This window comes from Homarus americanus, unplaced genomic scaffold (assembly GCF_018991925.1).
Source record: "Homarus americanus isolate GMGI-L3 unplaced genomic scaffold, GMGI_Hamer_2.0 scaffold52806, whole genome shotgun sequence".
Classification (NCBI taxonomy): domain Eukaryota; kingdom Metazoa; phylum Arthropoda; class Malacostraca; order Decapoda; family Nephropidae; genus Homarus; species Homarus americanus.
In genome coordinates this window covers 4,133,351-4,153,902 of record NW_024720773.1, presented here as the reverse complement: position 1 = coordinate 4,153,902, position 20,552 = coordinate 4,133,351, and the positions used below count along the sequence as shown (strand labels likewise).

Genomic DNA, 20,552 nt, shown 5'->3' with positions numbered 1-20,552 from the left:
AATTATATTCTGTGTTTATACTGTAAAAGTACACACTAATTATCGGATAGTATAAAGGAACTGCTAAAGTGATCAAAAGTAAAAGGTAATTATTGTTTTGAAATTATCCAAATTCATAATGAATACAAAACAAGATGTTCATATGTTTTATCACTGTACAGTAGTAGGTACTTTTGTTCAAAAGATAAAGGCATCATTGTTATTAATGAATAAATATTATGAGGTGATATTTGTTTAATAATGTTACAGGTCACATAATGAAAAAGTCATATCACAAGTCCAACTGAGGTGCTTGTCTGCCTTGCTTGGTTAAAGAACGGGCTTTCTTCTGGTGCAACCTTTCGCACTGATGCCTCATGCCTGGGGATAAAAATCCAGTAATATTATCCTACTATGTGTGAAAGTGAGTCCCACAGACTTAACCCATAAAAGGTCACATTATTATACATACAGTAGAAGTCCAAAAATCCGGATCTGCTTGGAATGTCGGTCCGGATTGGATTTTCCGGATTCTCAGGCAGTACTTTTAAAATTCAAATTTAAGGAGGAATAAAGAAGAGATGAACAGGTACATTTTGATAGTTTATTCATTTGCAAATATAGCATGCTTCATTTATCAAAACGAGCAGTTTTAATGAAAAGCTGTGAATTCTAGAATTTTATTCTTTGGTTCTTTTTATATCATAAATTGTAGACTTTCCAATGTCGTATGTTTCCATTAGAACAGGCTGTTCACAGCAGCTCTAGTTTCTTAATTATTTCAAGTTTGTCACTCAATTTCAACATGTTCTTCTTTTCTCTTCACACAACGGTTTATCTACTTTAGCAGCCATTATTATGGGCTTGTACAATACTCTGTAAATGGAAAAGAGGACTCAAAATTTTGTTATATTACAATGGTATTCTATTCATACTGTGCTTGATATAATGCATTCACGAAATGTAATATTTTTGCTGAAATGGCGACGATTACAGTGGAAAGTGATAAAATCGTGATAAAAACAATGACTTTCGCTTTCTTTTCGTCAAAAGATGTTACCGTAATCGTCAATGGTTTTAGTTAAAACTGTTGTATTACAATAATATTCTATCCTAATTGACTTGAATAAATACTACATACCATATTTCTGAATATTTTCATCAAAATCCATCAAAATCATTTTCCTTGTCATCATCTGCAGCACCAAACAGCTTCTCCCAGTCCTCTCCTTGAACAGGGCTAGAGGGCACGTTTTCAATCGATTAGGTAAAAAACTACATCACACATATATTTTACCCAAACTGCGCCTGAATGAATATATATTCGTAAATAAATAGTAGTTTTGCTGAAACGTGATGTATTTCAATGTAAAATAGGATAAAAATGGTGACTAAAACAAAAGACTTTACTTGAGCTCCGATGTTCTTGAGATGTTACTTTTTTTTAATAGTTTTCGTTAAAATTCTGTTATATTACAATGGTATTCTATTCACTGCGCTGATATAATGCATTCACGGAAATGTAATATTTTTGTTGAAATAATATGTAATAGACTTGAATAAATACTTGAATGGAGATATACAATATTTTTGTTGAAACTACCGCTTCAGTGTGTAAAGTGTGTAATAATAAATGGTAAACAATTTGCCTTCGCACTGTGTTTCAGGCATGGCCTCAGTTTATAGGACGTAGAGTGTTTTTACTGAAGGTTTTGTTGTTCCATTACCTCAAAACGTTGGTCGAATTATAAGCGAGGAATATTATAAATTAACGATTTCTTGGTAAAAATCAGGGTCGACCGATAAACGAGGGGGGGAGGAGTAGACAGTATACGTATGTTGTCACAGTTTGATTGCTTGTTTTAAATTGGTGACCACGTGTCTCTTGTTGTTGCTTGTGCAGCTGTGGCGCCACGCATGCGACATACACAAAGCCCGCTAAAAAAAAAAGTTAAAAGTCCGATTTCAGGTGGTCCGGATTTTGCATCCGATTTTTTGACTTTACTGTACATGGTACCCCCTGGTCAGGATAAATAAAATTTTTGTTTTATGGCTCAAAACCCAAAAATGATCTAGAAAACAAGAAATACAGTACAGTACTAGTAAAAGTGGCAAAACATAAATAATAAATAGCATAGAACTTTCATAGAAACCATTTAAATGCCAGGCATATGAGAGCTCCTGGTAACACCAGCTGCATGGTGACTTCGCGGAGTACAGCTGATGTGAGTATACGATGGATCAAGGAAAATTGACTTTTTCCCCATGTTAAAAGTCTAAATGGTTAAAAAAAAAGTTCATAAGGTATAATGTATATATAAACCCTGAGCCTGTTAATTCTAAGCTCAAAATTACAGTGCCTTGGTGTTCAGGTAGGTTGACTCTTAATATTTCCCTAACTTCTGGAAGCTTTCACTTTGCAAAATACACAATACTGTACAGACCTCCGCCCAACCCGTAATTTTGGTGAAACCAGTCAGGCCTTCCCCTCAATTAGTACGGATTAGAGGGAATTTACTGTAGTTAAAGCTACTTTTAGGGGCAAATCTAGTGATCTTCACAGGCAGTTAGAGGGTTTACTGTATACAGTACTTAAGCCTGATGCTCCAAATTCCGGGAAAAACCCTTATATGGCAACAGATAAATGGTCCCATACCTGTATAGTAATTGTATATACATTATGTATACAGTATGTGTTCAGCAAATACCTCTGGAAGGGTCACTTATGGTGACATAATTCAGCTTATGGATAACCTGGGGAGTGTCTATAGTATATGCCTACAGTAGTGTTTTATTATTAGCAGTACAGGGATCATTATACCTAAAGGCTACAGCCAGCAGCTTGGTGAATCAAAATTATCTAGTTTATTGTGTGGCACTACATAACTGTATGTCTTTATTCTGAACAAATTCTTATTGTAGTGATATTTGTAATCTGAATACGTACTTGAATACTTTATAATCGTGTTAACTTTTACTTGAAGTAATATTAAGAAAGTGTAATTCTGTTTTTACTTGAGTAAGTTTTTCTCAAAGTAACAGTACCTTTATTCAAGCAACCTTCTCTGAACTTCACTCATCACTGCCTCTTCCTCCCCTATTGCCTCCAGGTGCTGCATGAAGCTTGTGCACTGTTTGTTTGTTGGTTTGTTTTATTTGACAAAAATTCAATTTCTTTTAGTCTTTGAGTCTTCTTTTGTTTATGGCAAGGGATGGGGGCGGTGAACAATGAATATACCACTACAGTTTTTGTTTCTTCCTTTTCCTATGTGTTAGGTCTATTGTGTGGTGGGTGCATAATTGAAATCCCAAAAATTGCATACATAACCAGAAAACATTTGGTTTGCTGAGAATTTCCTGGTTAAAGGAATGACTACAAGTAACCAGTACTCTCATTTTACCAGACTGGCTGCCCACCAAGTACAAGAAGGTTAGTGAATCTTTACCTTCTCCGGTGTCTTTCTTCGTCTTCTTTAGATGGGGAAGAAGGGACGTAGCTGGCTGTGTGGATCAAATGGCGCAATTTGTCCATCGCATCTGCCAAGTTCAGCTGTTGAGATCGTGTCTTGTCTGATCGTAGTACCAAGAATCCATCAACAGTAATACTGGTCTTGTACTGAAAAAAGAAATGTTGTACTGTATTAGTATGTAACGTACAGTAATACCTCACTATATAGAAATAACTAATTATCAAAGTTATAGCTGTCAAATCAGAATAACTTAGGCCTAAATATAAGCCCAGCATGACCTACCAAAAGAGAAATACGTATCTGAGGCAGGGGATGACTCGCTCTTCTCTTCCTGTAAACTCTGTAGCTGTCCCAACACTAACACCCTTCAACACTATTGCCTTGACTGTCCCACTGTCAGGGACCTTCTGCCACAGGGAGAGTCACTACCGTATATCTCAGCCTATAAGACGGAATTGAAACCTTAAAAAAATCAGCCCAAAATTAGGGGTCGTCTTAAATACCGGGTATAAAATTCTTACCTCTTACATATTGTATTGTGGTTTAGCGTGTCAAGAGTGGTGATGGAAAACATCGTAAACCACTCACACGGTCCTACCACTAATTATTTTATACTGAAACTTACGTTTGGGAAGCTGGATTAAAAATAAGATTACCGGTAGAGTATAGTCTGCATTTACGCAGTCAATTGAACCCGTGGAGGCCCGCATAAAACGAGAAACGCGTAAATGAAATAACAGAACATATGGGATTAATTGAAATAGAGACTGGGCTGACCCACAAACTCCACTTTTTCCGACACAATACGTACCTTGTAGTCAAAATACATCTTAATTTTATGATGGTATGCACACGCAATTAATAATTAAGAGAAATATAAATAATATTAGGTTTTTTAACACTTACGTTAGTAGAAAAGATGGCTGGGCACATGGGGATGGGGGGTTGGTTCCGAGGCAGAGGGCAGATTAGTGGCCCTCACCTGTATCACTTGTATCAATTGTATCACTATCCACCACAGAGGCTTGCAGGGCCTCTTTGTCAAACCCCTCAAAGTCCATATCCTCACTTTCACTGACTTGGGCCGACTGTGGTGGGTGAAGAACTCGGTAATGTTTTGATGACTGGGCGACCTTGTGCGCACCCTGCCTGCGCCGCTTCCCGCATAAATGACTAAATTTATAGCGTAATTAAAGCATTTCATTCTGGCAAGGCACCGCGTAAATGACCAAATGCGTTAACAAAAACCGCGTAAATCCAGACTATACTGTATATTAAAATAATAAAAATGTATTATAAACCTGTCTAACATACCGTAAAATAACAACATACCACGGTAATAAACGCAGCTATCATCACGCACCGCCCGCCATTTGCCAGTGACGAGACAAAAAAGGGAAAGTGTTTTTTTTACATCCAGCACTTGCTGTCACTACGCACTTTTAGGGATCATTTTCCCGCTTGCCTTTGTCTCCGAGTTGACCAATAGTGTAATGCAGTTCTTTACTGATCGTAATACGTATTTCCCATAAATAATTCATTTAGACTGTTTTATTTGCAATACTCTTCATAAGAAGTTCTCAGCGACACACCCACGCAGACTGTCATCAGGCTTTACCTTGGGAGACCACGTAGGTTTTACAAATAATTATCGGAATAATAATTCCACAAACAAATATATTTATAACACAATCATAGCATTATCGGTATTATATATTTTTTTAACGGGGATTAGCCCACCCGAGCACAAGTCACTGACCCACATCGGGGTCTGGGGGACGAAAATGTAATAATAATAATAATAATAATAATAATAATAATAATAGTAATAGAAATAATAATAATAATAATACCGGGTAATAATAAAAAAAAAATCAAAATTTAAAATAAAATAGTAATACAGTAATAAAGAACGACAAATAAATACAAAAATGAAAAAAGATCAAAAGTGAGAAACAATATACTGTATGTATGTTGTGTTGTCTAAGTAAGAGAAGCAATTGAGACCCTGCAATTGTGTGTAAATGAGGCAGAAAGTCAGAGGAGAAACCAGGGACATGGTCACAATTTTCGTGATGCCATATGGCAGTAGGGTCTACCATTACACAACACATTATGCTTCCAATATCTTCCCAGGTGGTAGTACAGTCGACCCTCGTTAATTCGGACCCCTTTAATCCGGATTTCGGATAATTCGGACAAAATCTGAACAAACTTTTTTTTTTTTAGATTTGTAGGAATATTACCTACGCGGACCTTAAGCTAAAATGCTGGTCCACCCACTGCTGGGATAAAACACCAGCGTCTTTTTGGTTAAATGTAACATCTCCACCACTAGTGTGGGGGGGGGGGATGCAACTTTTAGCTTCAGACATGAAAAATATTTACCATTTACTGCCAGTAAACAATGGAAACGTAAAATATGTACCAATTAGTAATGAAAAGTTGTGCAGTTCCTTCAGCAAATGAAGCTCACCAACTTACAATAGGCTAAATTACCTTACAACGTGTTTTCAGTAGTCTATGTTGAAGTTCTTAGCACAGGCTAACTTATCATATCATATATATGGTATCACAGTTCTCATTGATCTACAAAAAATACCGGTAATAAAAACCTTTTCGATATTTCACACTTATTATAATACAGTGGTCCCTCGGTTAACGAGCGCATCAGTTAACGATTTACCTTCCATAAGATTCTTAACTTCGATTAACGAGATTTTTACGAGCCGACCTCAACATGTTTTCGCTTGCATTTGGCGGTCCACCAGCTGTAGTATTAGTCTGCCAATACAGTAATCGGTTTTAGGGCTTAAATTCCTTACTATTTTAGTAAATATCAAGAAGTTTATACTATTCAATAATTTTAAAAGTTTAATATTAACTTTTTTAGTCATTTTAACAATTATTGAACATAATTGAAGGTAAAGAAACTAGTTTCTGGCGTGCCATCCAGCCTGTTAACACACCAGACAGGCGTTAGTCTCTCTCTGTTTTCAGTGGAGGTAACATCTTGCTCGAGACTCTTCAACTAAACGCCTTTTTTCTGTGGTTCCAAGCAAATTATTGGTCATTTTGAAATATATTTTACATATTGACAATATATAATGCAGTGCAGTGTTGATTTAAAGAAAATAATCTTGAATTACACCAAGAGAGCTAAAATTTTATGGGTGAAATGGTGCCATGGGGCGACTTCTCTTCCACCCCAATGCCTTCTCTTCTTCCTTCACCTCCACCCCCATTCTAATTCCCATCATCATCATCATCATCCAGGAGCCTTCTACATACACACCTCAAAGTAAGTGTACTTTTCTACCTTTTTTGTTGAATTTAGGCAATTTTCGGTGAGCTGGAACCAATTACCCAAAATCCCATTGAAACAATGGTTTCGGTTAACGAGCAACCTGCTGGAACGGATTGTGCTCGTTAACCGAGGGACCACTGTTCCCGGTAATCTACTTCAACCTCCAATTGTTTACAACGACGCATGATGCACCACCAGCTGTTGAGTATCAATCAGCTAGATGGTACACGTGTTTTTCGAATCGTTTTCAGTTAAAAAACTGTTACATCACATGTATATTTTACCTTAACTGTGCCTGAATGAATATATTCTCGGAAATAAATAGTAGTTTTGCTGAAACGTGATGTATTTTAATGTAAAATAGGATAAAATACATGACGAAAACAAAAGATTTTACCAAACCTTCCGATGTTCAAGAGAAGTTACTCGTGTTTTTTAATAGTTTTTGGTTAAAATACTGTTATATTACAATGGTATTCTATTCATACTGAGCTTGATATAATGCATTCACGGAAATGTAATATTTTTGCTGAAATGACGTACGTATTACAGTAGAAAGTGGGATAAAATCGTGACGAAAATAATGACTTTCGCTTTCTTTCGTTCAAAAGATGTTACCGTAATCGCTTTTCGATTCGTTTTCAGTTAAAAATTTTTTGTATTACAATAATATTCTATCCTAATTGACTTGAATAAATACTACGATACCATATTTCTGAATATTTTCATTAAAATCCATCCAAATCATTTTCCTTGTCATCGTCTGCAGCACCAAACAGCTTCTCCCAGTCCTCTCCTTGAACAGGGCGAGAGGGTACGTGTTTTTCGAATTGTTTTCAGTTAAAAAACTGTTACATCACACGTATATTTTACCTAAACTGCGCCTGAATGAATATATTCTCGGAAATAAATAGTAGTTTTGCTGAAATGTGATGTATTTCAATGTAAAATAGGATAAAGTACACGACGAAAACAAAAGACTTTACCTAAGCTTCCGATGTTCTTGAGATGTTATTCGTTTTTTTACGAGTTTTCGGTTAAAATACTGTTATATTACAATGATATTCTATTCATACTGTGCTTGATATAATACATTCACGGAAATGTAATATTTTTGCTGAAATTACGTACGTATTACAGTGGAGAGTGGGAAAAAATCGTGACGAAAACAATTACTTTTAAATATAATGCAATATTAAACCCTAAATCGGTTAATTCGGACAATCGGCTAAAACGGACACCCTCCCCCCCCATATTAGTCCGAATTAACGAGGGTCGACTGTACCTCCTTGTTTAGTAGCTGCCTACTACCTACACAACTTTTAGTAATATTACTTTGATACAACATGATAAATTAGACAAACAATGAAAATAAACAAACAAAATTTAATTACCACGACGTTTCCCAATGGCCGAGGGGGAGATGGGGCTATTTTTAGCCAGTCTTTGTGTCCGAAGTGGCCAGTAATGCATCCCGGTATATTTACTGATCATAATACTTATCTCCTATAAATAATTAATTCAAAATATATTTCTTTACAAAGAATATTCAGTAAACGACTGCGATAATTCTTGAAATTACCGACAGTAGTAGTTTTCGTCATGCTAAATTTAGGATGAGAATGAAGAAGCCGAAGTCACGTCATCTGATTCGGAGTTTGATCCTTAAATGTATCAGGTAACCTTCACCTACTGGGTATCGCCTTCCTTTGTCACGAAGCAAGTTTATAAATTAAAGAAAATACTTACAGTGTGTTTAATATATTACAGTACAGTGTATTATAAATAAATAAAAAACAAATAAATCGGTAAATCCATTTCAAGTAAATGGAAAAATTTTACTCGACACCGAAATTAGTTCCAGTTAAATAACAGACGCTTAAGTGACATCACTAGTGTTTACACTACACCAGCTGGTAACATTTGATGCCATTACTTGAAGTGAATTGGCCTTATTTTAAATAACCAAGGATGTGTAAACAGCACTGGTCAGTGGGATGGTTGGTAAAGGACTACTGGGTCAGTAAGCTCCCAATGGTAAGTGTCACATTTGAGGTAGTCTTATATTGCGAATAGAGCTCAAAACCTACTTTTTAAATGGAAATTTTGGGGGTCGTCTTATACACCCCGTCGCCTTGGAGGCAGAGATATACGGTAGTCACTTTTATTGGCCTCCAGTACCTAACCCAAATTTCCCCATTGATTACATGTAATTATATATCGCGATTTAGTATACTATAGCGAACATCGTTGGATCTTATCTCGGGATATATCCCGACCCTACTGTACTCTGAATGATGGCGGTGAAAAATGGGTAGTTAAAGAGGATGACATAAGTAGGCTTGAGCATGCTGAAATGAGAATGGTGAGGTGTACTGTGACATTGAAAGACAGGAGGCTATGTTCAGAACTAAGAGGGTGGTTGCATATTGAGAGTATTGGCCAAGTCTTGTGCTGAGGCAGGTTGTGAGAGTTTGGGCATGTGGAGAGAATGGAAGAGACCAGCTGGATCAAGAGATGCACGAGCCTAAATGTGAAGGGCAATCTGGATATAGTGAACTGCACTTCCTGGGTTATCCATTCCATGGCTGGTCACAAATAGGCTACTAAGTGTCAGAAATGCAGAATTTAACTCCAATATCTTAAGAGGATTCCAGTGTTAGACATTCACAAAAACTTTATACCATTAGTGTGTTTGGGGGGGTGGGGGGGGGGAGCTTAGGAACCAGGAGGAGTAATTTGAAATATACATTTCTAACCTTTTCAGTAATTTGTTCCTTCAATTCTTGTGACAGCCAATCAGCTGTGTCCACATGAAATCGTAGATCCACTTTGGTATTTACTTTGTTTACATTCTGTCCGCCCGGTCCACTGCTGCGGGAGTACAACACCTGAACTTTATCTGTAAAAGGAATATTTATTTATAAAACATAAAAGTTGGTTTACCCTTTTGTATCATTATTTTTCTTTTTAAACATTTTGAATAATCAGACAGCCTTATGGTACTACAGTTGTGGAAATGTGTTCCTACACCCCCGTGGAAACCCATGACTCCAAACAGTAACGTCACAGTAGTGTTATCACTATTTATAAATGATTGGGTATTGGTCGTGTAATGAAGGTCGTAATTAGTAGATAGGTTTGTTTGGAGACGACGGTTACCACAGGGGATGTAGGAACACATTTCCACAACTGTACCATCTGGCTGGGAGTCATGGTACCATCTAGCTGGATGTCATGGTACCATCTGGCCTGGCTGGATGTCATGGTCCCACTTAGAAGTCACCGCCCTATCAACCACCCAAGTTCTTCCCACTAGCCCTAGTGGGCTGGCAGATGCATCTGTAATGGTGTAACTTGGGCCTGGAGTGTTCCCTGCGTCAAAAGGCTGCGAGTGGGTGATATTTCCAACCATAGCCAGGATTACCAGAGGGTTGATATTGGTCAACTTAAACCAAAGAATCAAGGTAAATTTTGCCTGATGTTGCTCGTTCTCACTTGGCCCTTGTGACAGGCAGAATATGGCATAATTTATCTCAAATCTTTAGTTTAATTTGACCAATACAAGGCATTGGATGATTAGAAGTGGCGCATTGCATCCCTGTGATAATAATAAAGTAAGGCAGTAAGCCTACTCATTATTTTTAGCGATTTTATTATTTCGTGCACATCCTTTTTAGCGAATGTTATCTTCTTTCACATTAATCTGTTTTCAGTTAAAAATATGCTTAATGAATCAAACTAGGAAAGATGGACTTTTGTTCTGCAATCGTCCCATAACTGTTCAATACGCGTTTAATACTTGTGTGACCGTGAGGTGCCAGGCGTCTGCCCCAGCAGTGCATCACAGGTTCTTGCCAGTTTGCAACTGACGCTCGGTGCGGTACGATGCCGTGCTTTGTTTGTCCTTTGTGAACATTTGCAGTTTTGTACTTTTAAAAAATTAAGCCTTGTTGTTACATTCCAGTCACCCTTCACAGTGCAAAAGAAAAGCAGAAAGTGATGAGCGTGAATTCAATGAACAGTGGGAAAATGAGTTGTTATTTATAGCGGGTCCGTCAGGAAAACCGTTGTGCATTGTTTGTGAAAACACTCTTTCACAGAATAGAAGACATGATCTTAATAGACACTATAAAAAACAGCATCAGACTGAAATAGAAGGAAAACTGAAGCTCGTGCTTGGGTCTGAGTTACGGAAAGAATATGTGACCAAGAAAAGGAAGAATTCAGAAGAACACAAAATGTATTTGTTAAAAAAAGTTGTGAAAGTTTGTCGATGACAGAAGAGTCCTATGAAATTGCTTTAGCATTGGCAAAAAAAGGAAGTCTTTCTCTGATGGAGAAGAAATTGTTAAGCCTTGTCTCCAAACATTTGCAAGACGTCTTGGTGATAAAAGTATTGAAAGGAAAGCAGACGAAATTGCTCTATCAAAGCAGACAGTTACGAGACGTACAGAGGAACTCTCTCATGATGTATCTCAGTAACAGAAAGACCTTGTCCATTCTTGTACTTTTTTTTCTTTAGCTTTGGACAAATCAACTGACATATGTGATGTAGCCCAGTTAAGCATTTTTATATGAGGAATTGATGATCATTTTAATGTCTTTGAAGAACTTGTCAGTCTTGAGTCGCTTCATAGAAAAACAAGAGGATCAGACATATTTGACAAAGCAAAATCATGCCTAGAAAATCCACAATTAGATTCTAGTAAACTCATCACTGTGTGTACCGACAGCGCCGTCAATGATAGGTAAAGTCACTGGGACTACAACTTTGCTTGAAAACTTTTTAAATCGTCTTCTATTAAAGTATCACTGCATTACACAACAAGAGTCACTGTGTGGAAAAACTTTAAATTTGCAGCATGTTATGTTACCGGTTGCGAAATGTGTGAATAAAATTAGAGCAAGAGCATTAAACAGACGAGAATTCAGAGAATATTGTGAAATGTTTGATTTAGAATATGGCGACCTTGTCCTTCATTGTGAGGTGTGCTGGCTTTCTAGAGGACAGGTTCTGAGTAGGTTTTGGAAACTGAAAAATACTGTTCATAATTTTCTAGAAGAGAAAAATGAGCTACCTGAGGAAAGAGCCCTTTTATGTGATAAAAACTGGCTATTTGATTTGGCATTTTTAGTTGATGTTACCAGACATCTCAATGATCTAAATTTGAAACTGCAGGGCAAGAACAAATTGTTTCCTAGCTTAGTAAATGACAACAATGCATTCAAGATGAAGTTAAAACTGTTCATCTCTCAGTTAGAAAATGAGGATTTGAGCCAGTTTCTGCACTTAAAAGAGCAGAGTGAATGTGCTGCTGATAATGGCAATTTGACAAAATATACTGAAAAAATCAAGTTATTGCACGAGTCATTTGAAAGTCGTTTTCGTGATTTTGCTAAAGAAGAAGACTGCATACTCGCATTTATAAACCCATTTTCACTTAGTGAACAAAAAATAATGAAGATGCCTAGTGACATACAAATGGAACTTATTGACTTGAAAACAAATTCATTATTGAAAATGAAATTTGATGAGCTTTCCTCAGTCCCAAATGCTTATGACATGATTAATTTCTGGCGATCATTACCCTGTGAAAATTTCCCAGAACTAAGAAAATTTGCCCAGAGTTATATATGTCGTTTCGGAACGGCATATAGATGTGAACAAGTATTTTCATCCATGAAATTGATTAAAAGCATAACGAGGTCGCGACTGACTGATTCAGATTTGAAGAATTCTCTGCTGCTCTCAGTAACAAATTTAACTCCAAACATTGAAAGACTGGCAAAATCAAAACAGACTCAAAAGTCTCATTAAAGGTAAGTAATGTTTATCTGCTTTATCAGATATTGTTTTTATATTTAATAATTTTATCATGTAAAAATGCTAATTATGTCTATAAACATATTTTTACAAGAAGTAGACGGGGGTACAAGAGTTGTATGGCGCATCTGAACTCGTGTGTGAACAAATTGACGCATGGTATGTAAAAGGTTGGCCACCCCTGCATTAGATTTTAGTGCAATGTGACCTTCACTTCGCCACTAGAAGCTTCTGAATTGTTTAAAAACAAAACAATAACTCACTTTTAAGGGGTTGTCACACTTGTGCATTTCATCTCCACACTACTGTCAGATATGCTCTACCTCTGAAACTATCACACATGCAACTTGTGCACATACACAACATTAAACCATAATAAAAAACATGGCGGAAATCTTACGGATTACAATCAAATCACAGTTTATTAATCTTCGGGTAAACAATAATTAAATCATTAATATCAAATAGTTTATAAATCAGTTAGTAAAGTGTTTCATATGACCCCTGTCATACATCAAGCTTAACTGGAAGAAATCCAAATGTACAGGAGTTCTCCAACCCTCAGACCAGGAGCTGGAGAATGGCCAAGTTGAACTGGGTGTTGCAGAAAAAATTACATGTGTGTGTCAGTCACTTCCAAATACAGTACAGTATTAAGTTCTGCAGAGTACAGTAAAGTACTTAATACTGTATGTTTTGTTTTTTAATTATGTACACAACAATGTTTTCCTTATTTTGTTATTTAAGAAATAAAACAAATAAAACATTAGGAACCTTGAGTACAGAGACAGGTTAAAGCATCTAAATTTGCACTCCCTCAAGAGACGTAGAGTGAGGGGCGATATGATCGAGGTGTATAACTGGAAGTCAGGGCTGAACAAAGGTACACAAACTATCCAACCAAGAGCAAACTTGTAGTAATGGTTTTAAATTAGGCAAATTTAGATTTAGGTGTGAGATAAGTAAACATTGGTTTGGAAATAGAGTTGTGGATACACTGGATAGCTTCAAACGTAGGTTGGATGGATATATGAGCGATAGGGGTTGGGTGTAAATGGGACTTCCCAGTATGGGCCAATAGGCCCAGTGAAGTTTTCTCCATTCTAATGTTCATATGTTGTTCTTAAAGCAAAGCTTGAGTAGCCTCCTGGTAGGTTTGGGGTAACATGGATGACCCAGGACACCAGAAAATGCTCATAACTGGCTCAATCTATACCTATACCACAGTACAGTATATAAGTGTACATGGGTTTTCATATTTTCAAAACTGAAATATGCAGAAGCAGCTTCTCAAATTCAACATACATGTACTGAGCTGAACTCACAAAATGAAAGACTTACCCATGGGCACATATCCAGAAAAATTGAGGCCTTCAGTCTTGGGTGGCTGTGGAAAAATAATGAGTCATAACATGTGTCATTAATAAACAAAAAGTCTCCACAAATTATATTTTAATCCCACCGAGTAAAATTATACTCTGTAATGTACGAGCTACAATTAATACTGTATACAGAATTGATCCCCTAGAAAATAGCTTTTTCTAATTATAGTGTACACAGTTAATGTGAAATTTACATTGTGATTTTGCATTACTAGTACTTTTGATAGTGCACTTCATTTTACTACAACCTACAATACAGTACAATATATATAATTTGCCAATTATTTCTCTATTACAGCACCTACAGCTATCTCCTAAATAGAAACAGTACTGTACAGAACACTCTTGATACTAGGAACTGTAGTAAAATGGGATCAATATGAAAAATAAGGGATTACTGTGTAAGTTTGTACAGTTTAGTCTGTCTCATACAAGTCTATTTTCAAACACATTCATAAGTTTTCTTTATACAGCAGACTGCCGAGTGTAGAACTGTTGATAACTTGATGCACATTAAACAAAATGCCTGAATACTGTACAGTACAGGACTCTGCCATCACCAGTCTTGGCTCAGTAATCCGACAATTCTTCCCTACTCATCTTTTAACTGAGTTTGTTGAAGCTTCACCTTTATGTCTCTAGCCAGGAAGAAATCTTGAAGATATGATGGATGATTTGTGGCAAAATAAAAGTTCAGGGGAGTACAGAAACCCCATTAATACATATTCAAAATAAGTTCTCTCTTTTTTCTTTTTAAATCTGAACACTGGTTACTACAGAACATTTGACCACAGTGAGCCTTTAATGCTACAAACAGTTTTTGGCAAAATTTCCTTATGCTCTTGACAATGGTTGCAAGCTTATGAGGCCAAATGTTGGTATTGGAGTCTGATCAAAATTATGGCCTTACTCTAAATCATATCAATAACTCAGGATGGTTCATATCATCAATGTAAGAATCATAATTATCTGGGGGCCAAACCTAAATTAACCTTTAACATTGGGGATAATTATGACTGGGTCTAATGTTACAGTTAGGTTACATTAAACAGAAGCCTATGTGCCTATCATAGTCATCCCTTAGGGCAAAAATAAAATTTTCACATTTAAAGTAGTAACGAACTAACTGTCCACTGATTTGTACAGTCACCTGCACTTACAGTATACCTGGTGAGATGTGGCAACTATGTGGGTGGAATGATTATCTAACATCATTCCTTAGGGCCACACCTCACAAAATGTGCCAGCCACTGTACCAGGTATAAGTGCAAGCGACTGCACCTCAAATATACTGTACAGTACATGTGATTACCAAAAAATAATTCAGCTTAAAATCTTACAATTTTTTTTTTTTTTACGGGCATTAGCCCACCCAGGCACAGGTCACTGACCCACATCAGGGCCTGGGGGGCAAAAATGTAGTAGTAGTAGTAGTACAGTAGAACATCGATTTAAAGCGACACCCATAATTAAGGACAATGTTTTAATTTAAAGAGAATCTTTCCTAATTTGCGCGAGTTAATTTGGTGCATCATATTTAAAATTCGTGTATAATGTTTCTCTGGGCATGCTACACTGTCCTAACGGCAAAGCTGTGCTGTACATGTACTCAAAATGATGTACTAAATGATAATTAAAATTTTTGTCTAGTGAAAACTATAGCATGATTATATTCAAATTAATCACTATCTTATAAGAATTCCAGCAATGTAAATTATATTCTACTAGGTCACCTCACCACCCCCCCCCCCTTCCCAACAGTTGATCGCTAGTAAACAGACCATTTCACGTCCCATAATTTTAGCTGTGTTGATATATGAGTGTTTGTTTTAACATAATACAGGGTACTACAAAAAAAAATGTTTTGTTTTTTCTAGATGGGATGAGGTGCATCTGGGTAGACTCTCAGTCTTTTTAGTATTTTGTGTTTCTCTCAAGTACCAAACTAAATTATTCCATTGAAACAACACTTCGATTTAGCGTGAATTCGGTTTAAAGCGACCTCTCTTGGAACGTATATCGTATATCGCGTTATATCAATGTTCTACTTTAGTAGTACTGTAGTAATACAGTAATAATAATAATAATAATAATAATAATAATAATAATAATAATAATAATATTAATTCACAATAAATACAATATATAAAAAAATAAAATAATGAAATAATAATGATGATAATAATAATGATGATAATAATAATAATAATAATAATAATAATAATAATAATAATAATAATAATAATAATAAAGACATACAAAAATGAAAAAAATAAAAAAATATCAAGAGTGAGAAACAATATACAATATAAGTGTTGTGTTGTCAATGTTAAGAGAAACAAATGAGACCCTGCAATTGTGTGTAAATGAGGCAAAAAGTCAGATCAGCAGCCTGGGACTTGGTCACAATTTTTATGATGCCATATGGTAGCAGGGTCTACCATTAGACAATACATTATGCTTCCATTATCTTCCCAAATGGTAGTACCTCCATGTTTGGTAGCTGCCTACTACCTACTGGATAGCAGCCAGGTTTCTCTTAGGTTAGCTTAGGGCAGTGAGCACCAGAAACGAAGGTCAGATTTGTTCGAAACACCACAAGAACTATAGGAAAAATTTATTTTTTTATGGAAAATCAAAAACAGGCTACTGTACTATTATAAATTGACCGATTTTTTGTCGACTTGTATTTAGTAAAGGAACAGACCCTTGAATTCGAATCTCAGGAAACCGGAGATTCTTGAACACTGGACATTTTATTTCTTGCCATTATCCAAATGTTACCTTAGGCCTATCAGTGGCCTACATGAAGTGAGTGGACGGCATCAAGTGAGTGGACGACATCAAGTGAGTGGGTGACAGCAAGTGAGTGGGTGACAGCAAGTGAGTGGGTGACAGCAAGTGAGGGTGACACATGATGTGACCTATTCACTTGATGTCGCCCACTTATCTTTACCAAATGCAGAATTAAAAACATAACTAAAAGAACCTAACTTAATCTGGTCATTGTACTCACCTCCCACGTAATTATCTCACAAACACTGGAATGATTTAGGCTCCCCATAAGCCCATGTTTGTGGAAAAATAGTAATTTCCTGGGTAAATTTGGAAGATCCACCTGAGTTCGATTTATATTTCGGCAATGAGTTTTTCTGGTGTTTTTTCATGTGATTAGGACGAATTTGAGCTTAAATTCCGTTGGAAATCTCCCTTTTTCGAGTTCCCCCACGATCCTAGGGGCCCATGAGGGAGCAGTTTTTTTTTGGGGGATGAGTGATTTGCAGAAGAAATGGAGGGCAAAATAATTAGAATCACATAAAAAATCAAGTTGTTGAATCCTAGAAAAAGAAACAAGCCTAACCAAACCAAACCTAACCTTAGCCTAACCAAACCTAACCTTAGCCTAACCAAACCCAACCCTTAACCTAACGAGTGATTTTCCATAGAAACGATAGGCAATATCACTAGAATCACAGAAAATTTTGAGATAATTTTATGAAGTTCATTATTATTGATTTGCATAGGAAATGTTACTAAAAAGTTGTTGTAAATGATGAGAGAACGGTGTTTACCAAGCTAGATTTTGCGTAGCCTTTGTCAGGTGGGTATTCCAACAATACTATTTCCTGTAACAAAGGAGTATTATACTTTACAGTGGGTGAGTGTAAGACCACACTCTGGGTGTGGAGCAATCCATGTCCACACAGTGTGGTCCTCTGTACTAAAAATATTGGCAGTGGATATTTTGCCGTGACTGGCTAAGTTCCTACTAACGCTACGCTAACATGATTGCGCTCTGATTGGCAACATGTAGCATTTATTTCGCCATGAGTTGATTGCTGTGTAGCTATAAACACACCTAACCATATTTCTGTTGTGCCTGGAATCTACTAAAAAAGTAGAGGTAAAAATTCGTTTTACATCAAATATGGAATTTTATATTTCTTTTTATATAGGGGGGTAAACACTATTCTATTACGTTTCCGGCGGAAATGTATATTTTTTTTAGTAATTTACCTGATAAGACCTCCCCAATTACCAACAATATTGGTTGTTCAAAGTGGGCAGTTGCGGGAAAATGTGGAGCAAAATACTAAAAAGAACACCAAACAAGCCTTTAAAAACCTTACCTAACTTGATAAAAGGTTAAAAATACTGTAAAATCTGAGAACACTGCTACCACCAGAAGGAGTGGTTCAATTTTGTTAATTTTTGGGCAAATATTAGAGGACTTCACAGCTGACGAGTTATTTGTTTGATGTTTATATTCTTACTATATTTTCATCAGTGAGTTCTGATATAATAATAATTTGTGGAAATTACTTCGTTTGAAATATAATTAGGCGACTAAGCCCTGCCTACTTTGGCGGTACAGAGTCAATCATCTCTGATCAACGCCAGTCGCCAGTGCATGTTTATTAGACACACAGGTCGGGCAGTTGCTCTAACGTTCACAAAAAACGTCAAATTACATCATGTAATACTAAGTTTTTTCTGCTTAATATGTCGGTGGTCCGGAGGGTTGAGCCTCACAGCTAGGAAGTTAGGTAAGGTTAGGGGTAATATTGCAGTAAACAGCAACCACAGAATTCCGGAAATTCACGACACTCAATCAGTTGAAAAATTTTTCTATAATCAATTTCCAGTATTACATTAGGTTAGGTAAACACATTTATCAGATTCTTTGGTTGCTGTAATCTGCAATTTTACCAGGTGAGGTACGTTTCTTTGGTTAGGTTAGGTCTTCTAACAATGATTCTGCCGGTTGTTTTTCTTATCAACTAAGGTTAGGTTATGTTTAACTTAGAAAACCACTTTTTAACACATTTGCCATAAGTACGAGTGTCCATTATAAAACAGTGAAATTGCACTGTTTTAAATTCTTTTTCAGTGAAAAATCAGTCGTAAGCAATTACCCATTTTTGTCCACAAATTAACTGATCATTATAAAAAAGGCAACATTTACTAGAACCTAAGAGAACATAACCTAACCAACCAAAGAAATCTACCTAACCTTGCCTAACATCCAAGCCGGGAAACGGAGCTTCCGTCATATTAAAGAGAAAATACTTAGCTATTCAGAGCGCACTCACGGTAAAATAGCGTTTGTAGGAACTTAGCCGGTCAAGGCAAAATATACATTATGAAAAATATTTGCCAACCGTTTGAACTTTTGTTATGTCGAGGTCACTATCAGGATAGATCTTGCTGATACTTATGGCGCTCTTGTAGCTGGATGCCAATGAACATGTCTGGAAACATCGGGCGTTGAGCCTTAGTAAGAGGGGAGTTATGGAGATCATGGTGAGTGATGGTTGTTTACGACAAGGTCTCCAGTCATTGATGTTAACCCAAGTCCACGAACAACTTAACCTGCCTATCAACCTTTCTCTGGAGACACGAGCCAACTGAAGTATACCTTGACCAAGAAAGACTACTCAATACTCTCATCTTTTAATTTATATAAAACCTGGAAAATAATGAAATACTTATGATATATGTATGATATAAAGAAAGAGGTTAAAGCAGTCTTATTCGTGGTATTCATCCAACATTACCACGTGCGATACATAAGTTCTTTTGTAGCATTTTGGTAAATTTTATAAATTTTCGGTAAATTTTGAACAAATTTGGTACATGTTGGTCGTCATTATTATAATGTTATTAGTGCGCTTACGCAATGAAGGTCTTTAAGCGTGTAGCAAGATTAGTCAGGCAATCTAACTTCAGCTGGTACAATTTACTCCTCAACATACAGTATGTAAAGGGGAAATTTATCTAAACACTGCATTATTCTCAGCAGTTTAAAGTATATTGTCTGAAGTTAATTTGATAAAACAAAGCCGAGAAATAGGCTGAAAAAATAATGGTGGCGGACTGGGTCAAAAATTTTACAGGGAAAACTTGTAAAAGGGCCCACTCAAAAGGGTCCAAAACGTAGTTATTTCCAAAGTGATGGACCATCACTTTGGGGCCCACCGGGAAATTTCCCGGTATCCCGGTGGGCCAGTCCGCCACTGGTTATTACCTTTCTTTATCCTCGTTAGCCACTAGGGCGGTCGTTTACGTTGTAGCGGATTTCTCCCCTACAAACGCTGTTTGTCGCTGAGTAGCCGACCCCGCGAATTCCCAGTGTATGCCTAGTGGTCTGGGTCAACCAGCACCGCCATACATCACGGAGGTCAACAACTAAGCCACGCCTACCCCCGCTATTTAAGACCTGACCTCGTGGTGCCCTCTCTCTTCTTCTAGCTACAGCCGCAGCAAGCTACACCTCCTCCTCCGCCGCTGCCTGGCGGCCCTCGCTCCAGCCGGCGAGCAGGGCGACCCACAAGCTGTCCTCCTCTGAGCACCCTCACCAACCAGCTCTCTCTACATCACGCTTGTAACCACGCTGCCACTTCCCAGCACCAAGCTGCATTGTACATCCAATACAACATGTATACAGAGAGCACATTGTGAGTTTCCTTTCTCCATCCCATCCTGAGTGTGAGCAAACAACCTGTTCCCCACAACGTCTCTGATACACTGCAGAGTCGCTGCTTCAGCACCGTGGCAAGTTATAATGGTGATATAGACTTCGCTAT

General features: G+C 37.0%; 1 protein-coding gene across 1 annotated transcript; it reads right to left on the bottom strand.

Moving 5' to 3' along the window:
* Window positions 1-266: 266 nt before the first annotated feature.
* On the bottom strand, window positions 267-19,321 carry LOC121861121 (peptidyl-tRNA hydrolase ICT1, mitochondrial-like). The gene is made up of 5 exons (XM_042358684.1): window positions 19,128-19,321; window positions 13,925-13,970; window positions 9,516-9,658; window positions 3,426-3,595; window positions 267-360 (listed from the first exon to the last, which is right to left on the bottom strand). Exons 1-5 carry the CDS (start codon window positions 19,266-19,268, stop codon window positions 267-269), a joined length of 594 nt encoding a protein of 197 aa, XP_042214618.1. The 5' UTR covers window positions 19,269-19,321.
* Between the last annotated feature and the right edge of the window lie 1,231 nt (window positions 19,322-20,552).